At 47.7% G+C, this 17,662-nt stretch overlaps 1 protein-coding gene across 1 annotated transcript in view; it reads right to left on the bottom strand.

Annotated features, from left to right (window-relative positions):
* The window catches only part of LMTK2 (lemur tyrosine kinase 2), a 78,881-nt gene that overhangs the window by 21,644 nt on the left and 39,575 nt on the right, over positions 1-17,662 (bottom strand). Inside the window, exon 7 of the mRNA XM_039226058.1 lies at positions 9,151-9,284. Within this exon, the coding sequence (XP_039081989.1) occupies positions 9,151-9,284 (134 nt within the window). The remainder of the gene's footprint in view (positions 1-9,150; positions 9,285-17,662) is intronic.

Genomic DNA, 17,662 nt, shown 5'->3' with positions numbered 1-17,662 from the left:
GTCAGCACAGAGTCCAATGCAGGGCTTGATCCCGTGAACCGTGAGATTGTGACCTGAGCCAAAATCAAGAGTTGGACGTTTAACCAACTGAGTCACCCAGATGCTCCAAGAAACTTCCCATCCTTTTTTTTTTTTTTTTTAAATGTTCATTTGTTTTCGAGGGAGAGAGAAAGAGAGGGGGGAGGGGAGGGGGAGGCAGTGACAGAGGGAGACGGAGGGTCTGAAGTAGGCTCTGAGCTGACAGCAGAGAGCCTGATGTGGGGCTTGAACTCACGAAGACCATGAGATCATGACTGGAGCCGAAGTTGGGCATCCAACTGACTGAACCACCCAGGTACCCCCAAAACTTCCCATCTTAAAAAGAAAATTGGTCTCTTTTTTTGGAATGAAGGGTTTTGCCAACATAGGTTTGGTATCGAGCACCATCGACAGGCATTTCCACAGTCTCCTAACAGATCCTTCCTAACCTTCCCCATGTATCCCTCCTGAGGCCTGAGTTAAAAGCTGGGTGCCTCATTTCATGTGCCTCCTGCAGGCAGGCTCAGTGGCTGACGCTGGGAGGGGAACCGTCAGAGCCCTTGGCGCCCTCCCCGCGGGCTGTCTGAGCAACCCCAGGGCCGCTCCGCGTCCTCTCTCCTTAGACCTGCTCGGTGCAGGTCTTCACACACACCAGACGTGAGGGTTACAGGAAAGATGAAAAGTTTCAGGAGCGAATGGCCATGGCTCTTACTATAAAAGGCACCCTAAAACTCCAATGCGATCCAGCTGATGTTCTCAGGGAAATGCTCCTCATCGCCTGAAAACCAAAGTAACGAGGACAAAAACAGGGATGCGGCTGGAGGAGCTTCCACAGCTGCCCACTGCCTCCACCCCACACGCCCCAGTGCCACACACAGCACAGGGGGAAAAGTGGCAGACAGAGGTGACCTGGGACAAGTCACTTAACACATCAGGGCCTCAGTTTCCTCAGGAACAAACAGGGATGCACTATTAGGGGTAACTCACAATCTCTTGCAGGAACAAAATAAAGCTATATATATATGAAAATTTATAATTTGATTCAAAATTGGTAAAACTATTCTCTGAAGCCCAACAGTATGCAAAGCAAAAGACCAGAAAAACACAAAGGTGTAACTTAACAACACAGGTAATTCTTGACGTCAGTGGCTACTTTGGGTCAGGAAATACAAACATACCCAGTATAGTCTCCTTCGAGTTGAAAAACAGGTCTAGTGGAGAGGCTGCCAGATGATCCAGCCCTCACAAGCTCTGGCTCGGTCCCCATGGCCGTCGCCTCTGCTGTGGGTGACGGCCCGGCACTCGGCCACGTGAGAGGAGCAGGCAGACATGGGAAGTGGGAGTCCACTCCGGAGGAGCCCCCACCCTGATTCACCAGGAAGCATCACTGCTTGCTCTCAGCTCACACCTGAGCTAGTGCTAACCCATCTCCAGAAGGACTGCTTGACTGGAAACAGCTCAGTGAGGCTGGAGCCACTTTCAAAATCACACCGCTATTTAGGTTACCTGTGCTTTCCTGAGGAAGCCCAATTCCTGATAAAGAGAGTAACAGATGGGAAGCAGAATTACTGAAATTTTGTACTGAACACTATTCTAGGGCATGGCGCACATGATCTTAAGACATCTTGACAAAGCACTTCAGGATAAAGATTATCCCCAGTTCATGGAAGAGACAGGTTCGGAAAGATTAAGGAACGTGGCTTATCTTCTGACTGAGAGGTGAATTAACAACTTGAGCTTTGCTCCCACACCGCTCTGCCTTTGGCAGCCATGAAAGTGTTAATATAATCATTACACGCATTCTGAAGAAACTGGCCTGCAACACTCGAAGACAGGATGTGGCTCAGAAAGGTACCAGCACAGGATGAAAGCAAGTGGGTTCTGATATGGCCCAAAGGAAAGGGTCTCAACCGCTTTTGCTCCTGTTTATTAAGTCAGTCCTTGCTAGCTGAACTGCACTGCATTTAGTGAGTGCCCACTGTGTGCCAGGCACCTGCCGGGCTTTGCGTGTACAGAGAACACCTGCACCGTGAAATTCTGGGTAGACTCTGAGGAAAGGGTCTGGCCAGGATGCCGTTCACCACCAATGGCCTGGGCTTTGAGGGCTGGTGATAATCTGGGGACCAAGCTTTCAGTTCTCTGTCCTCCCCAGGGCTGGGCCACAGCTGGCACTGGGGTGGACAGTCAGGCTTCTAGGGGTCTCCACCCCCAGTTAGGGCTCATCTTCTCACTGAAACAATTACAAGACTGGACAAAATACATCAGGAAACAGTTTTCAGGAACCGCACAGTGGACAGCCCTGATCCTGGAGAGAAACAAGATACCAGAAGTGAGCGAGCTCCACAGCTGCTCCAGCTTTCTGTTTAGGGTCCCTCCCAAACCAGGGCACAGGTACGGAGCCCAGCGAGCAACTGCCTCTTTGGATGGTGGACACAGAGGCTGCCAAAGAGGCTGAACTGTAGGGCAGGGTATAAGGAGAGGAGGGGGTAAGTGGAGAGAGCAAGCAAGAGCCCCAGAAATCTGCATTAGGGCCCCCGAGTCTTGTCTGTGACCATCCCCTGAGCTACAGTGCCCTGGAAGAGAACGAGGGGCTGACAGAGGATGCTCCCCAGAGCCGGCAAGACGGTCAGAGTGAAGTGACTTCCCTCAACATCGTGGTGACGCTCCTCAAAGTCTTTAAGAAGAAGGTGACTCTGACATTAAGGCAGGGGATCCCCTGGGCCCGTCCTAAAGACTTGTCCAAACCAGGATAAGGCCAAGCTGCCAATGAGCTGCCTCCCAGGACACAACCGCATCACACTCGGTGTGCACGGGAATCACAAGGAAGGGGAGTGAAAAGGCAGTAGGCCTGCGGTGGGGCCGGTACTACCCATCACACAACCCCCAGAATCCAAGCTGGGGCTAAAAGGCCACATCAGGTCAGGGTCAGAGAAGGCCGGCAGGTTTCAGGGGTGCACATTTTAACAAGTGACCAACCAGCTGGCTTAAGGACACAGCCAGCACTACGCCATGGGTCCCAGGACACTGACTTTTCCAGAAGGCCCAGGGTCATCTAGAAAAATGGAACATTCAATACTTTACTTGCCACCTATGATTTTAAACTGAGACCTAGGGTCCCAAGGTAAAGTGGCCCTCTACCCGGAGGCACCGGCTTTCATTTTCCCTCTGTTTCTCGCATGCACTCCGCCTACAGCCCGAGCCCCTTCCTCGGCACAGCCTCAAGCTCTGTCCTCCCTGATCCTCTCTGCAGAGTATACCTGCATTTTGCATTAACTGGTTTTTGTTTTGTTTTTTTTTGACTAAGGAAAATTTTTTGTGGGGGACGGGGGGGAGAGGGGGTGGCACCTGGGTGGCTCAGCTGGTTAAGTATCTGACTTCAGCTCAGGTCATGATCTCACAGCTCTTGAGTTCGGGCCCTGTGCCGGGCGAGCCTGGAGCCTGCTTCAGATTCCGTGTCTCCCGCTCTCCCTGCTCCTCTCACTCTTAAAAATAAACATTAAAAAATGTTCCTCCCCCAACTCCACCCTCCACGTAACATGTATCAACATACTGGTAGCTATAATCTTTCTGTACTTTTTCCATACACATTGTGTACACACAAGAAAATACGGATGGGGGATAAGGGATATTTGCTTTATGCGACATTATGCCTGCCTCTCTACAGCTTCATTTCTTACTCACACAACATCACACAACGTGGAAATGCATCTTTCTCTCCGGTGGCCGTGTAGTACTTTCACAGTGCTGGGTGGACTGAAATGGGCTCTCGCTCCCCCCAGTGAAGTTTGCTTTGTTGTGTTGTTTTTTGTTGTTGTTTTGCCACCCCTTCAAACAGCAAGTGAGATCATTCCAATCTGTGTCCTTAAGTTCCAGCGCTTTTATGTTTTATGGAAGTGAGTCTAGCATGGGGTAAAGGGAACGTGTATTTTTAATTATACAGCTCCTGCCCCAAAAGCTCTTCGAAAATTTGTAATGATTTACATGAAATTCAGGACAGAAACTCCCCCACATCTCTACCAGCAACCAACACAGTGGCTACTTTAGTTCTGAGGCGTGGTGACTTTTCCCTGCTTGTCCCTAACTATGGAATGTGATCATCCTCGTGTCGGCTGGCCCTTCCCTGTCTCTGTCCATCTTTCTAGGGGTCAATGTTCTCTCACCAATTCTGAGGCGCTGGCTGTGGATCGTGAACATCTGCCCCTTGGCCTCTCCTTGCATTGGGAGCTATATCTTTGCAAGTATGTCATCTGCGGACTTTGCTGCGCTCTCTGCTGCCACGCAAAGTATTTCACTGCATAGAACAGTCAGCCTCTGGTGTAACGTCCACCCTTTATTTTATATCTCCTGAGCTTCCTGCCTCAGGAGAGGAAGGACCTTCCTAGTCAGGATGCCTTGCTCATCCCTGGGTAACACATACATACACGCTTCTGGAATTTTGCCTGAATCACCTTCATTTCTTAGGTCTTTATTTTTTATATAGGGGGTGGTGCAGAGGCCCGGTACTTTCCCGGATGGGTAATGTACTAAGCTCTGTGTGATGGGAAGCCATCTTTTCCCTACTGACAAGAACATCGCTTTTGTCAGACATTGACTCGCTTTATGTACTGGCTACTGTCCACTCATCTCTTTCTCCATCAAAGCCATCCTGATATTTATCTCAGTGGCTTACATTGAGTTCTGATACCTCATAAAGCAAGCCTCCCTTTCTGCTCCAACAATTCACCTCTTTTTAATACTTTACTGGCTCTTTTATACATTTATTTTTCCATATGGAGCTAAAGATAATTTCACCCTCCCCCCTCCAAAATCCTGTGAGGATTCTTACTGGAATTGTTTATGAAGTTTACTTCTTATTTCTGAGTTAACTGACATCTTTGTGGTGCCTTCCCACCATAAAATATGGTGGGATATTTTACGTCCTTCAGTAAGACTGCATAGCTGTCTCCACGCAGTCCTGTGTCTTTCTCACATATGTATTCCCAAATAATTTATAATGAACTATAATAAATAACTGTGTGGCACTGGTAAAAATGGGATGGGATTTCTGCCCTCGATTCCAGGTATACTTTAGTATATGTACAAGTGCACTACAATAAATTCTCTTATTGATTTTGGTTTTTAAAGAAACTAGTATCTTGCTTTTTCTCAATATACATCATGCCACCAGTAAAAAAGGGTGCCTAGGGACTGTTTAGGGTAGCTTGTTGGCACAGAGTGTGGGCCCCAGAGCCCCCAGACCTGGGTTTGAACCCCAGCTCTGCTCTACGACCAACATCTTACAAGTGAAGAAAATAAGGCCAGACGGGGTGAGGCTCTGTGTCTGAGGCCTTTACTCTTTCATGTCACACACACTGATCAAGTGCCTGCACATTCCACAGCCTGTGTAAGGAAAATCCTTAGATTTGCATCATGAAAGCCAAGTGATGGTACAACTGTAGTGTCTTCTTTTCATTTAACACCACTGTGCCTCAGATGCTACCTGGGGCTTTGACATATAATGGTCAGTTAGGGAGAGCCCTTCTCAACTTGCTAGATGGCATGCTGCCCAATTCATGAATCATGTAATAAAGCCAATTAGGTCTTCAAAAATAAAATAATCAAAAGAACTACAGTAATCATACTTCTTGCCATACAAAAACTTTTCTTCCTTAAAGACTAATCTTTAAAATACAAAACATTAGAAGGAATTTAAAAAGATAAAATCTGAAGATTTTACATGTACATAAGTGAATGAAATCCCCTAATAATGCACCAACTGAAAGACACATTCAGGCTAGCCGTGCAGCACAAGCCGATTAGTAACCAGACTTTCTAATCTTTACCAGTGTGGACACCCACAGCACCATTTAAGAAAAAAATAATGTAAAATGGAACCCAACACTAGTGTTTATCGACCATGCTTCTGAAACATTGGATGCCCGCACTCTGAGAGCCAGAGAACCTCGGTGTTTCTCAGCAGAAAGTAACCTTAACATTAAAACCAGGAAAATCCTGGGGCACCTGGGAGGCTCAGTTGGTTAAGCATCCAATTCTTAGTTTCGACTCAGGTCATGATCTCACAGTTCATGAGAACCCCATAGGCCTACCTGCACCATCAGCACTATCCCTGCTCGGAATTCTCGCTCGCTCTCACTCTCTTTGCCCCTCCCACATGCGTGCGCACTAAGTAAATAAATAAACTTAAAAAAAATAAAAACAAACCAGGAAAATCCTAAAGAGGCTTGTTAACAACGGTCACCCAAGTACTCCATTCCTCAAGGCCACGGTCATACAGGTCTGCAGCTACCTGAGCCACCATGAGGCCCACGCTACTCGCTAGAACCTCTGTGCACTTCGCTCATCGCAGTGATCTGTGGCATCTCACTGGAGCAGCTCAGAAAGCCTGATGGGCAGGGGATGGGAAATCCCAGGCTCTCGGCCAGAGTGGCAGAATGGTGTGGAACATAACCCACTGGCGGCTTCTGCTGTTGACACGTGGCCTTCACAGATGTCACGCGTCAGCCTCGGAGATGCAGGCTACCTAAGACCAAGGCATGGGTCTCCTCTTAAACTACCAGCAAAAATAAACTATAATTGCGGGTGCTTTCCTACGTCAGTTTCCAAACATGGCCAAAGGCTTTTAGATGGATGTGTGGGCTATTCTATTTTCAACCAACACAGAAACCTGACTTTGAGTCAGCCAATAAATATTCTGAATTCCAATGTAAAAATATGCTATACAGGTTGCTATCATTAAAAAAAAAAGCTTAAAATCAAAAATTTTGCCCCAAGGGGGAATTTTACATAAAATATAGCTACTTAAAAAAGACAGAGAGAGCGAGAGCTGCTAATACTTTAAAGAATATTCTTTACTTTGAGTGTTTGTGCCTGGATAGCAGCCAAACACAAATGTCATTTATTTGTCACCTTTATTTGTTCTAAGGTTCACAAAAGTCTAAATCAAGTAGGACTTTAACCTATAGCAACTCACAGGAAGGGGCACCTGGGTGGCTCAGTCGGTTAACCATTCGACTCTGGATTTCAGCTCAGGTCACGATCTCACAGCTGTGAGTAGAAGCCCAAGTTGAGCTCCATGCTGAATGTGGAGCCTGCTTGGGATTCTCTCTCCTTCTCTTTGCCCTTCCCCTTCTCATGCATGCATGTGTTCTCTCTCTCAAAATAAATAAAGATTAAAAAAACCCTCAACTCATAGGAAAAGATTGCATTTACTCTGATGTTTCGCCAATTTTTAAAATACAGTAGTAGGAATGTACTTGGGCTTTAAATGTAATTTCTAGCTGCCTCTGAAAGCTCTGTTGTGCTGCTGAGTCTGACATGACTCTCTCTAAACACTCCACCTTCCAAGATCTAAACATTCCACCTTCCAAGGTTTAAACATTCCTAAACCACCTTTTAGGGACTAACCTACTGTGATTTACAGAAGATTAACAATACAAATATGCTGGATATGAACCTGTTGTAAGAGATTAAAGAAATGAAATATAAGATTTCTCTATATGAAGCAAATAGATTATTTACATTTTGAAGTTTTATATAAGGGATTCTGCATTGGGCTTGAAGAAACCCATAATCTCTGGGGTCTTTTATAAAGCCCTTTATCAGAATGATTTACTTACTATGCATGCCAAATAAGATATAGATGTATGAGAAAAGCGTTAATAATTTTCTTTCTTTCCTCCCCTGAAGTAATGTTGAGAGTTTGACAGGGTACTTTTCCACGTCTATTCTCACACACACCTCCACAAATACAAGCAGGTGTTTTCTTCTTTAAAAAAAAAAAATGGTACCATACTATAAATATATTCCTATGCAACCTACCTTTTAAAAAACAGAATACTTCACAGACCTTAAAGTCAAAGCACACAGGTGTTCCTTTTCAGGGCTTTGGATTGTTAAGTGTTAAATTATTTAATTAAAGTCAACTAAAGAGAAGCTGGTTTCCCTGGAAACCTGAGAAATAATTGCAAATATTTTATTTATGTATTTAAAGTTTGTTTATTTTGAGAGAGAGCAAGGGAAGGGCAGAGATAGAGAGGGAGGGACAGAGAATCCCAAGCAGGCTCCACACTATCAGCATGGAGCCCAATTGGGGCTCAAACTCAGGAACCATGATATCATGACCTGAGCCAAAATCAAGAGTCAGACATTACGGGAGCCTGGGTGGCTCAGTGGGTTAAGTGTCTGACTTCAGCTTAAGTTATGATCTTATGGTTCTTGAGTTCGAGCCCCACATGGGGTTCTGTGTTGACAGCTCAGAGCCTGGAGCCTGCTTCGGATTCTGTGTCTCCCTGGCTCTTTGCCCCTCCCCTGCTCAAGCTCTGTCTCTCTTTCAAAAATAAGTAAATAAAAAGTAAAAAAAGCTTAAAAAAAAAGAGTTGGACACTTAACCAACTGAGCCACTCAGGGGCCCCTCAAGCATATTTTAAACATAAATCAGAGCTCAGAAGGCTAGAGAATAAGCAGCAATCTCCTTTTGGGTTCACAGAACCATCAGCTCAGATAGGATTCAAAGCCTTTTGTTACAAAAAATTAATCACAAAAATTACATCATTGGTCTGAGCCAAATGCATTGTGCTCCAAAGAGCTGCAGCTTTTCAAGTGGTACCAGAAAGGCGTCCGCACAGATACGTTATGCTGACTGCTGTGTGGCTCCTGCACCCTCTGACCACCTACAACCCAGCCTGGGTTGGGAGGCTGAGGTGGGGGGGGTGGGCAGGCTTGCTGGGCACTGGCACCCCTGCCGTGACCCTCTACAAATAGATAAGCAGTCCCACCCTTCGCCTCCCAGGGAGGGGCAGTGGGACACACCCTGGAACCTTACAATCAAAACCAGAGTCCGAAGCTGACGTGACAGGGGCGCCCAGAGAGAGGTCAGCAGGGAGACTGACACTGCCCCCAGCTCTGTCCCCAACGTGCCATCTGTCACATCCTCTGACATTCCGGAAATGGTTTCCAGACCTCAGGCTCTAGGCAGATGTCCTGTCCCCTGGTACTGATCTGACCAAAGCCCAACCCTCCCCTCTCCCTGACCCAGGATGTCCAGGACAGCCTTTGCTCACATAGCCTCCGAAGCACGGCCCCGGAAGGCTGGCCCCTTGGGCGGGGAGCAGGGCGCAGCCTGGCCGGACCCACCTGTGCAGGAAGTGCAGCTTGTGCATGGCGGCCAGGCCCGCTGCAATCTCACAGGCCATCCGTTGCAGCAGCATGGTCTGCGAGTCCCCCCTCATGTGCTCTTGCTCGCTGCGCAGGTAAGCTTTTAGGTCACCCTGCAAAAGGCAGTCCAGGTCAGTTTCCAAAGGGGACGAGGCGGACACACTGGCGACCAAACATGAGCCTTCGCCGATGTTAACTATTAAGGTTATTTATGATTATTTTTCAAGATTTGACCTTAATAAAGAGCAAGTTCCAAGTTACAAAAAGTAAACCCACCCAAATACTATAGAAAATACTATTCTCTTTTAACATCATTCTGTTAGTTTATCTTTAAATAAACTATTAGTTTAGATGAACACGTAAAACAAAACAGTAAAAGTTAGATAAATTTTCAGTGATGCACAATTTAAACAAAGTGCAGAGGTATAGAAATTTCTAGGTAACGGAGATGATATGGAGAGTAAAATAAATGGTGCCATCTGCGCTGCCTTTACGGATTCTAGGACACATGGTGAGAGAACATTACATCACAAAGGCTAGGGCCACAGCACTGGTGAGCAACGAACGGGGAGGGAGGGAACGGAAGGAAACCAGGTGGGAGAGGAGGGAAGAAAGCATGCTGAGTGCTGACCAGTCCCCGCCAGCTTCCCCAGGGCTGTGTGGCCCCGAGACCACTCCGAGATAGAACATTCCAGCCCCTCCAGAAAAATTCACAAAATTACTAAGCCTATATAGAAAGGATGACAGCTCGGGCAGGAAAACGAACAAACTCACACCGGACGCCACCTGAGGCACATCCACCAAAATGCTGGGCCCTCCAGGTACCCTGCTAGACTGCCCCGTGTTAATCTGCCTCTCTTTTAGGACATTATTTAAAAAATTTTTTTTTAGTGTTTATTTTTGAGAGAGAGACAGAGTATGCCCAAGTGAAGGGGCAGATGAGAGACACACAGAATCCGACGCAGGCTCCAGGCTCTCAGCTGTCCGCACAGAGCCCGGACACAGGGGTCAAACTCACAAACCACGAAGTCAGATACTTAACTGACTGAGCCACCCAGGCAGGGGTCCCTCTTTCAGAACTTTAATTTAGGACTGTATGTTTTGGGGAATACACATTTAAAGAAATAAAATCTTCCACATTCTCCTTATCACAATGAGTAAACGTTTACTGATCTGACTTAATTCCAAATTAAAGCTTTATATAAATGGTTAACAAAATTTAGAAAGCAAGCCAATAGTTTTCGATTGTCATTATTCCTGAGTCAATGATAATGTTGGGATTAATAATCACTGCCGCCGAAACTTGTGAGCAGCGTGTCAAGCACTGTGCTAGGAGTGTCTACACCTGCTGCCTCGAATCATTCCTGCAATTTGAAACACTTCCTGGCGGTGGAACTGAGGCTCAGGGAGCTTACGAAATCTCCACGAGGCCACAGGCAATGAACGGTGGGGCTGCACTTCTACTGTTTAGTTTTACCAACCTGTCAAGAAAATCCTACTTAGGGGTTTACTTTATAAGACTGAATGTAAAATAAATTCACGTCAACTGCACAGATTCGTTGGATCCCCCAAACTTAATGGAGCTGCTCTGCCAGGGAAGCAGTTTCGTGCCCTCGGGACCCGCATCTCCGACCTCTAATTTCTTCCCAGACATGATGCTGGAAATGCAAGCTTCTCCAGGAGAGAAAGGGACCCTTCTTGCCTTTGAACAACACATGTCCCAGGTTGCCTCGGGGGCTCAGCTGGTTGAGCATTCGACTTCGACTTCGGCTCAGGTCATAATCTCGCGATTCATGGGTTCAAGCCCCAAGTCGGGCTTTGCACTGACAGCATGGAGCCTGCTTCAGAGTCTGTCTCCCTCTCTCTTTGTCCCTCCCCCACTTGTGCATGCACTCTCTCAAAAATAAACAAAAAAAATAAATAAATAAAAATACATGCCCCCACCTTCTCCCAGGCTAGGCTCCATCTAGTGCTGGAGTGGGTGGGGATAAAGACGATCCTCATGGCAAATACATTAATCCAGTCAAAGATCAGCAAAAAGCTCCAGGCCTACAGGTCAATGGGATTTTCATAAGGTGGCCCGCATGGAAACTAAATATGAAAATGAACAGCTTTTTATTTACATTACCAATGAAATGGCAACTTAAATCCATCTGCCCAACCCCTTTCCTGCCATATCCGTCTAAGGGAAAAAGCACCTCACACAAAAGGAGCATTATGCTGCGGCACACCTGGCCAGCTCCCCAAACAAACAGAAGCTGCTGGCAAACGGGGAACGCTTCACAAGTGACTCTGGCCACGACGGGAGAATGACGGAGTGGGTGTAGTTATTTTTCAAGGTTATCTAAAGCACAGTTTAGCCCTGAACAAGGCCGGGGTTGGGGCACCCACCACTGAGCAGTGGGAAATCCACATAGAACTTCAGACTCTCCAAAGACTTGACCTCTAGCAGCCTGTTGCTGAGCAGAAGCCTTACTGATAACAGAGTTGCTCACCACATATTTTTATGTGACATATGTTATAGACTATATTCTTACAGTAAAGTAGGCCAGAAAAAAGAAAATGTGGAGAAAATCATAAGGAAGAAAAAACATGTTTACAGCACTGGCCTGTATGTGTCGGGAAAACTCTACGTGTAGGTGGACCTGCCCAGTTCATTCCATGCTGTTCGAGGGGCAGATGGATACTCATCACCATTCACAGAGCTCAAGGAGCCTTCTCTCCACAATAATTCACTCCCCAAGCCTCAGCAGAAGGGGATACATACCAATTTTGCTTGAGAATATACCGCCCCTAACGTTTCCAGCTTGGCCTCTCTCGACCCGCAGTGCAGGGGGCAATGTCAGCAGTCAGCACAAGGCTGGCGGGCACACCTCTAAGCTGGGTGAGGAGGTGACAGCAATGACTACGGAGGAGCCTGACAGGATTCACGGTGGTTTGTGCAGGACACAGGGTTGGTTCTATGTTCTAGAAAGATGGTTGGCTCTCCTGGTGCCATCATTTAAAAGAAAAATCAGCATAAAATCTTTAATTACAGCAAAAATGTTTCTATTAAATAAATACTAAAACTGGATTCGTTCTATCCAAAACAGACAAAACCATACTGAGACGCCCGGTTTCCTGTATGTTTCAGTGGCACTTGGTGAGCAGACAGGGAATTACTACTTTGGTCCCTTATTTAAAGAGAAAACCACAAAGGGGGCGCCTGGGTGGCTCAGTCAGTTGGACGTCCGATTTTGGCTCAGGTCATGATCTCGCGGTCTGTAGGTTCAAGCCCCGCGTCAGGGTCTGTGCTGACAGCTTGGAACCTGGAGCCTGCTTAAGATTCTGTGTCTCCCTCTCTCTGCCCCTTCCCTGCTCATGCTCGCTCTCTCTCTCAAAAATAAATACACATTAAAAAAAAAACCTACTAAGAACAGCAATGTATTCCAAATTAAAACTGATCCCACTCTTAATTTCTCAGATGGTCCTCAAAACCTCCCAGAAAGACTGCCACTAGGTGGCAGCAAAGCGCCACCCTCAGGACTGCCTTCGGGTAGGGGCTGGGATGACTTAGGCATGAGTGGCAGCGGACCTTCAGACAGCTGTGGCTAGCGTCCTCTTAAATCCCCAGGCAAGCCGCTGCCAGGGCTTATCCAGCTTTCTTCAGGGCACCGGGAACACGGAGTTTTCATCATAGCGTAAAAATGCAACCAGTGAATGGCTATAACTGGAAAATTACAGTCTTTTATACTTTTAATAAGAGGACTCTGGGGGAGAATTTATGATTTTTAAACAAAATTGGCACAAAAGGGGGCAAGCCTGGCATAAACAGCCACATACTCAGCCCCTGCTGACGGAAGAAAACACCCACACGAAGCCGAACGCCCCAGTACCCATCTGGTCATCTCCCCTGCCGGAGGCTGCTTCCTGGGTGCCTGGGCCCCCATCTGCCAGTGTCCATCCCCTGACACAGCACATCCTGCTGCTACGGACTCCTCCCCCCTGTGCTCACACGCTTACACACACACCCCTGCCCCAGGCCGGTCCAACCAAGAACCAGCAAGCCACTCTCTGCCTCCACACCCCTCTTGCACCTGCCACCCCCGCCCCCCCCTTCACAGATGCACTCTGAAACCTGGTCTATGCTGACTGGCTCACCTCCGGCATCCCTCTCCCACCCCACTCTCCCCTCACCAGCACTGCCATGGTAGAGCCATCCCTTCGCTGTCCACCTGCCTCCCAGTTTCTTCCTAGCTCACTGGCATGCCTCTTCCAGGCCCCTGTGCCGGGTCCTCCTCCCCTCACCGATCAGCAAGTACTGACACAGTTCAACCCATTCCTGGGTGACTCTATCCATCCCATGGCTTTAAAAACCCTCTCTCATGTGTTTCTCAGGCTCAAAGCCCTCCTGAGGCTTTCCTCCTGAACCCCAGACTCCTCTTCCCAACTGCTGACTTGACGCCCTCTCCTGGACACCCTAAGAGGCACCTCAAATCGAACCGGTCTGGTGCAAAACTCACAACCTGCTCCATCTCAGGAAATGGCTGAGATGGTCACCGTTCTCCCAGTGGATCAGACCAAAATCGAAGACCTCATTCTTCACTTTGCTCTGTCTCTAGACATCCAACCCATCGCCAAGTCCACGCTCTGCTTTCACCAAGCCCCAGGCAGCGCCAGGCGTGAGGAAGGGAGAGGACCCCAGCAGGGCCCAGGTGGCCACGCCCTCGCCGTCAAGCCTGACCGTGCTGCATCGTCCTGCGGCACAAGCGTCCGCGCTGCTGCCCCTGGGCCAGAGACACTGCGCCTCTGTTCCACTGTTACTCACATCCTCTCTTCTTCCTGAGCTCTGTGGGGGCGGGAACATGTCGTTCACCTTTGTATGCCCAGCATCTAGCAAGTTCCCTGGTGTATGAGCGTACTTAATGAACACATGTAGAACTAAGACATGCCATTAACTAGGCATCTTCTGTGTGAAAGGACAGATCTAAAATGGAGGTTCCCCTCTGGTGGAAAACGTGTACAAGCGTCAAACCACATTTTCTTTGTGGCCTGTCTCTGCTTTTCACCCTTCCAGCTGATCTTTACCAGCAGATATCAACCTTGCCTCTCTCAGGAGGACAGGTGTTCCCCGTCTCCCCAGAATAACATTAAACCATAAATTAAAACCCCTACTTTGCCACTGGTGATCATGTGACCTTAGGCAAGTCAACTAACCAAATAAAGTAGAACATAGAGCCTAGTACTGAAGGCAGACAGACCCAGGTTTGGCACTTCAATGACTACCTTCATCTCCCTCAGTCTGTTTCTCTACCTGTAAAATGAGCTCTTGCCACCCCACCTCACAGAAAGAGTAAGACAGAGACACCTGGGTGGCTCAATTGGTTAAGCAGCTGACTTTGGCTCAGGTCATGATCTCATAGTTCGTGGGCTCGAGCCCCACATTGGGCTCTGTGCTGACAGCTCAGAGCCTGGAGCCTGCTTCTGATTCTGTGTCTCCCTCTCTCTCTGTTCCTCCCCAACTCATGCTCTGTCTCTTTCTCTCTAAAAAAAAAAAAAAAAAAGAAAAAGAAAAGAAAAGAAAGAAAGAGTAAGACAGAGCAACGTGTAACCTGTACTCCTCTCTCTTCCACCTTGGCCTGCAGTGTGGGTTCCAGAGTGGCCGGTCTCTGCTTTTCACCCTTCCAGCTAATCTTGGCCAGTAGACATTAACCTGCCTCTCTCACGAGGACATATGTGTCCCCAGCCCTACCCCCACCCCCACTCCCCCAGCGGGGCACTGTCTGAGGCGGTTCCCACTAACTGGTCTATCCGATTGCTCCTGCATGCTCCGAGCAAACACGTTCTCCAAAGTGAAGCCTTCTCTAGTGATCCTAGTTAGAAATGCTATACTTTCCCTGCACCCCCTCCCCTTTTTTTGTAAAGTAATTTCTACACCTAATGTGGGGCTTGAACTCACGGCCCTGAGATCAGGACTTGCATGCTCTAACAACTAAGCCAGCCAGGCACCCAGAACTGCCAAACTTCAAAACACATTACTCAGACCTTGACTCAATCACTAACTGTGATCAATTTTAGGTAACTAAATATGAATAAAAATAACTCCTGTCTTGAGCACTTACTATGTGCTCCCAAACTTGATTTGCCAGCTTATTAGTGGTCAGGGTAGTCTACAGGGTAGGTGGTATTGTCCCCATTTTACAGATGTCTAAACTGGGACTTAAAGAGGTCAGGTAACTTTCCAGAGTGACATGCTCTGCAGGCAGGAAATGCAGGGGCCCGGATGACCTGAAGGTGCTCCCGAGGGGGCTCATAGGACCAGCATGCCTCACCTCTGCTCCCTGGAATGCGGTGCACAGCTCTTTGTACCTAGTAGGTGCCTGGTACATTTGTGCTGAATGCGTGGTCCTTGCCCAGAAGCAATCTCCTTGCCTGGACATTCACGGGCGAGCACTGTGCACCTTCTGTGGCAAAAAGCCGGAGACGACACCCCACAATCACCTCTCCTCCCCAGAGACCTGCACCATCTGGTTACAAACTGGTGGCTACAGTCCAGCTACCAGACACACTGTCTTTTCATTTTCTTTCATAAAAATTCAAAGATAAAGTGCTTTTCAACAAGAGACTGGTAATTCCACCTCACAAGAATTACTTAAGTGCAAAAATATTCTCTTTTCTATTTAAAAGATGTTATCGTCGAGTATGAACACCACCTGATGACGACTGAAAAGGCCAATGTTCATTCAATAGCTCCTGACCCACTAAGCACATATGAAGATAGTGGCTCCTTTCACTGTGGCCGCAGCTGCTTATGACCAAGTGCAAACTACTCCCTCTGTCCTCTGGATCCTTGCCAGCGGGTACTTTTGCTTCGGATGCCTCCCCACTGCTCAGGATGGCCTATTTCAGGGAGGGCCGTGGGACGTCCAGGGGGGAGCAGGGCTCAGCGTTGAAGCGAGGCTTTGGTGTGTTGGGGGGACACCTTCGCAGGTGGGTGCCTTCTTTGGTTCACTGGGATGACGCCACCTGACCATTCCTGCCACGGAGCCACTGCACATACTGAGCCGGGACAAGGGGACTTTGGAGCTGCTGACCCTGCTTACTAGGGCCCAGAGGTGATGAGCCCAAAACTATCCAATGAAACAAACGTGACCCCTCACTGCTAGGCAAGGTGGAGGCTTCCCTGGGTCAACAGCCTCTATTTGGACAGGAGACTGGGCACGCGGAGCACTGACTGGCCGATCTCCTAAGGGCGCAGTAGCATCCTGCTAGCACAGAGGACAGCAGGGACAGCACCTTAAATAACTAAGTAATCACTGATTTGCACAAGTGTGGGAAAAACTGGGTAACGTAACACCACCATCTTAACCACCAGTAAGTGCACAGCTCAGGGGCACTGAGAGCATTCACCCTGCTGTGCAGCCATCACCACCGTCCTTCTCTTTTAATCTTCCCAAACTGAGACTCTGTCCCCATTAAACACGCTCCCAAGCCCTCCCAACCCAGTCCCTGGCAGCCGCCACCCCACTCTCGGTCTCTGTGAGTTTGGCTGCTGTAGATACTTCACAGGTGGAACCACACAGCACTTGTCTTCCTGTGGTTTGGCCTCTCTCACTGGGCATCACGCCCTCAGGTACATCCGTGTTGGAGTGGGTGCTGGCATTTCCTTCCTATTTAAGGCTCACTAATATTCCATGGTATAGATAGACTCGATTTTGTTTACTTACTCATTCACCGATGGGACTCTTGAATTGCTTCTACCTCTTGGCTACTGTGAATTATACTGTTCTGAAATGGGTGTGTGAACAGCTCTCAAAGATGCTGCTTTCGATGATTTTGGATATATGTCCCTACAAGTGAAATTGCTGGGTCATATGGTAACTCCTGTAATTTTCTGAGAAACAATTACTGTTTTTAACGTTTTGCTGTTGATCAATGTCTGGGCAGCGCAGCTAAATTAACAATAGCTGTTAGCTCTGCACTGCCAATGAAAGCCATTGAGGGGTGAAGGGCTCCCTCTAAACACCTAGCCTACAGGAGTGAACATTCTCCCGTGATGACTTAGGAGGCTCACATAAAATGTTTCAAGGAGTCATATTTGTTGAACCGGTATACAAATTTAAAACAAAGTTTTATTTGTTAATTCTGGAGAGCAATATGCATAATCATCACCCCAAAATATGGAAACCAGTACAACTTTAGGTAAGTTATTCTCTGAATATCCAGTCTAAGTACTTGGAGAATATGCCTTTAAATACGAGACCTAAAAGTACTGGGTAAAACCTATATAAAAAGAATGCTAACAAAAAGCATGTATTTATTATATTTACATGATGGACACCTGGGTGGCTCAGTCGGTTAAGCGTCCTACTTCAGCTCAGGTCATGATCTCACAGTTCGTGGGTTTGAGCCCTGTGTAAGGCTCTGTGCTGACAGGTCAGAGCCTGGGGCCAGCCTCAGATGCTGGGTCTTCCTCTCTCTCTGCCCCTTCACCACTCGCACTCTCTCAAAA

Source organism: Hyaena hyaena, unplaced genomic scaffold (genome assembly GCF_003009895.1).
Source record: "Hyaena hyaena isolate Hyena2069 unplaced genomic scaffold, ASM300989v1 scaffold_20, whole genome shotgun sequence".
NCBI classification, from domain to species: Eukaryota; Metazoa; Chordata; class Mammalia; order Carnivora; family Hyaenidae; genus Hyaena; species Hyaena hyaena.
The sequence above is the reverse complement of the archived record's forward strand: the minus strand, read 5'-3'. Positions and strand labels throughout refer to the sequence as shown.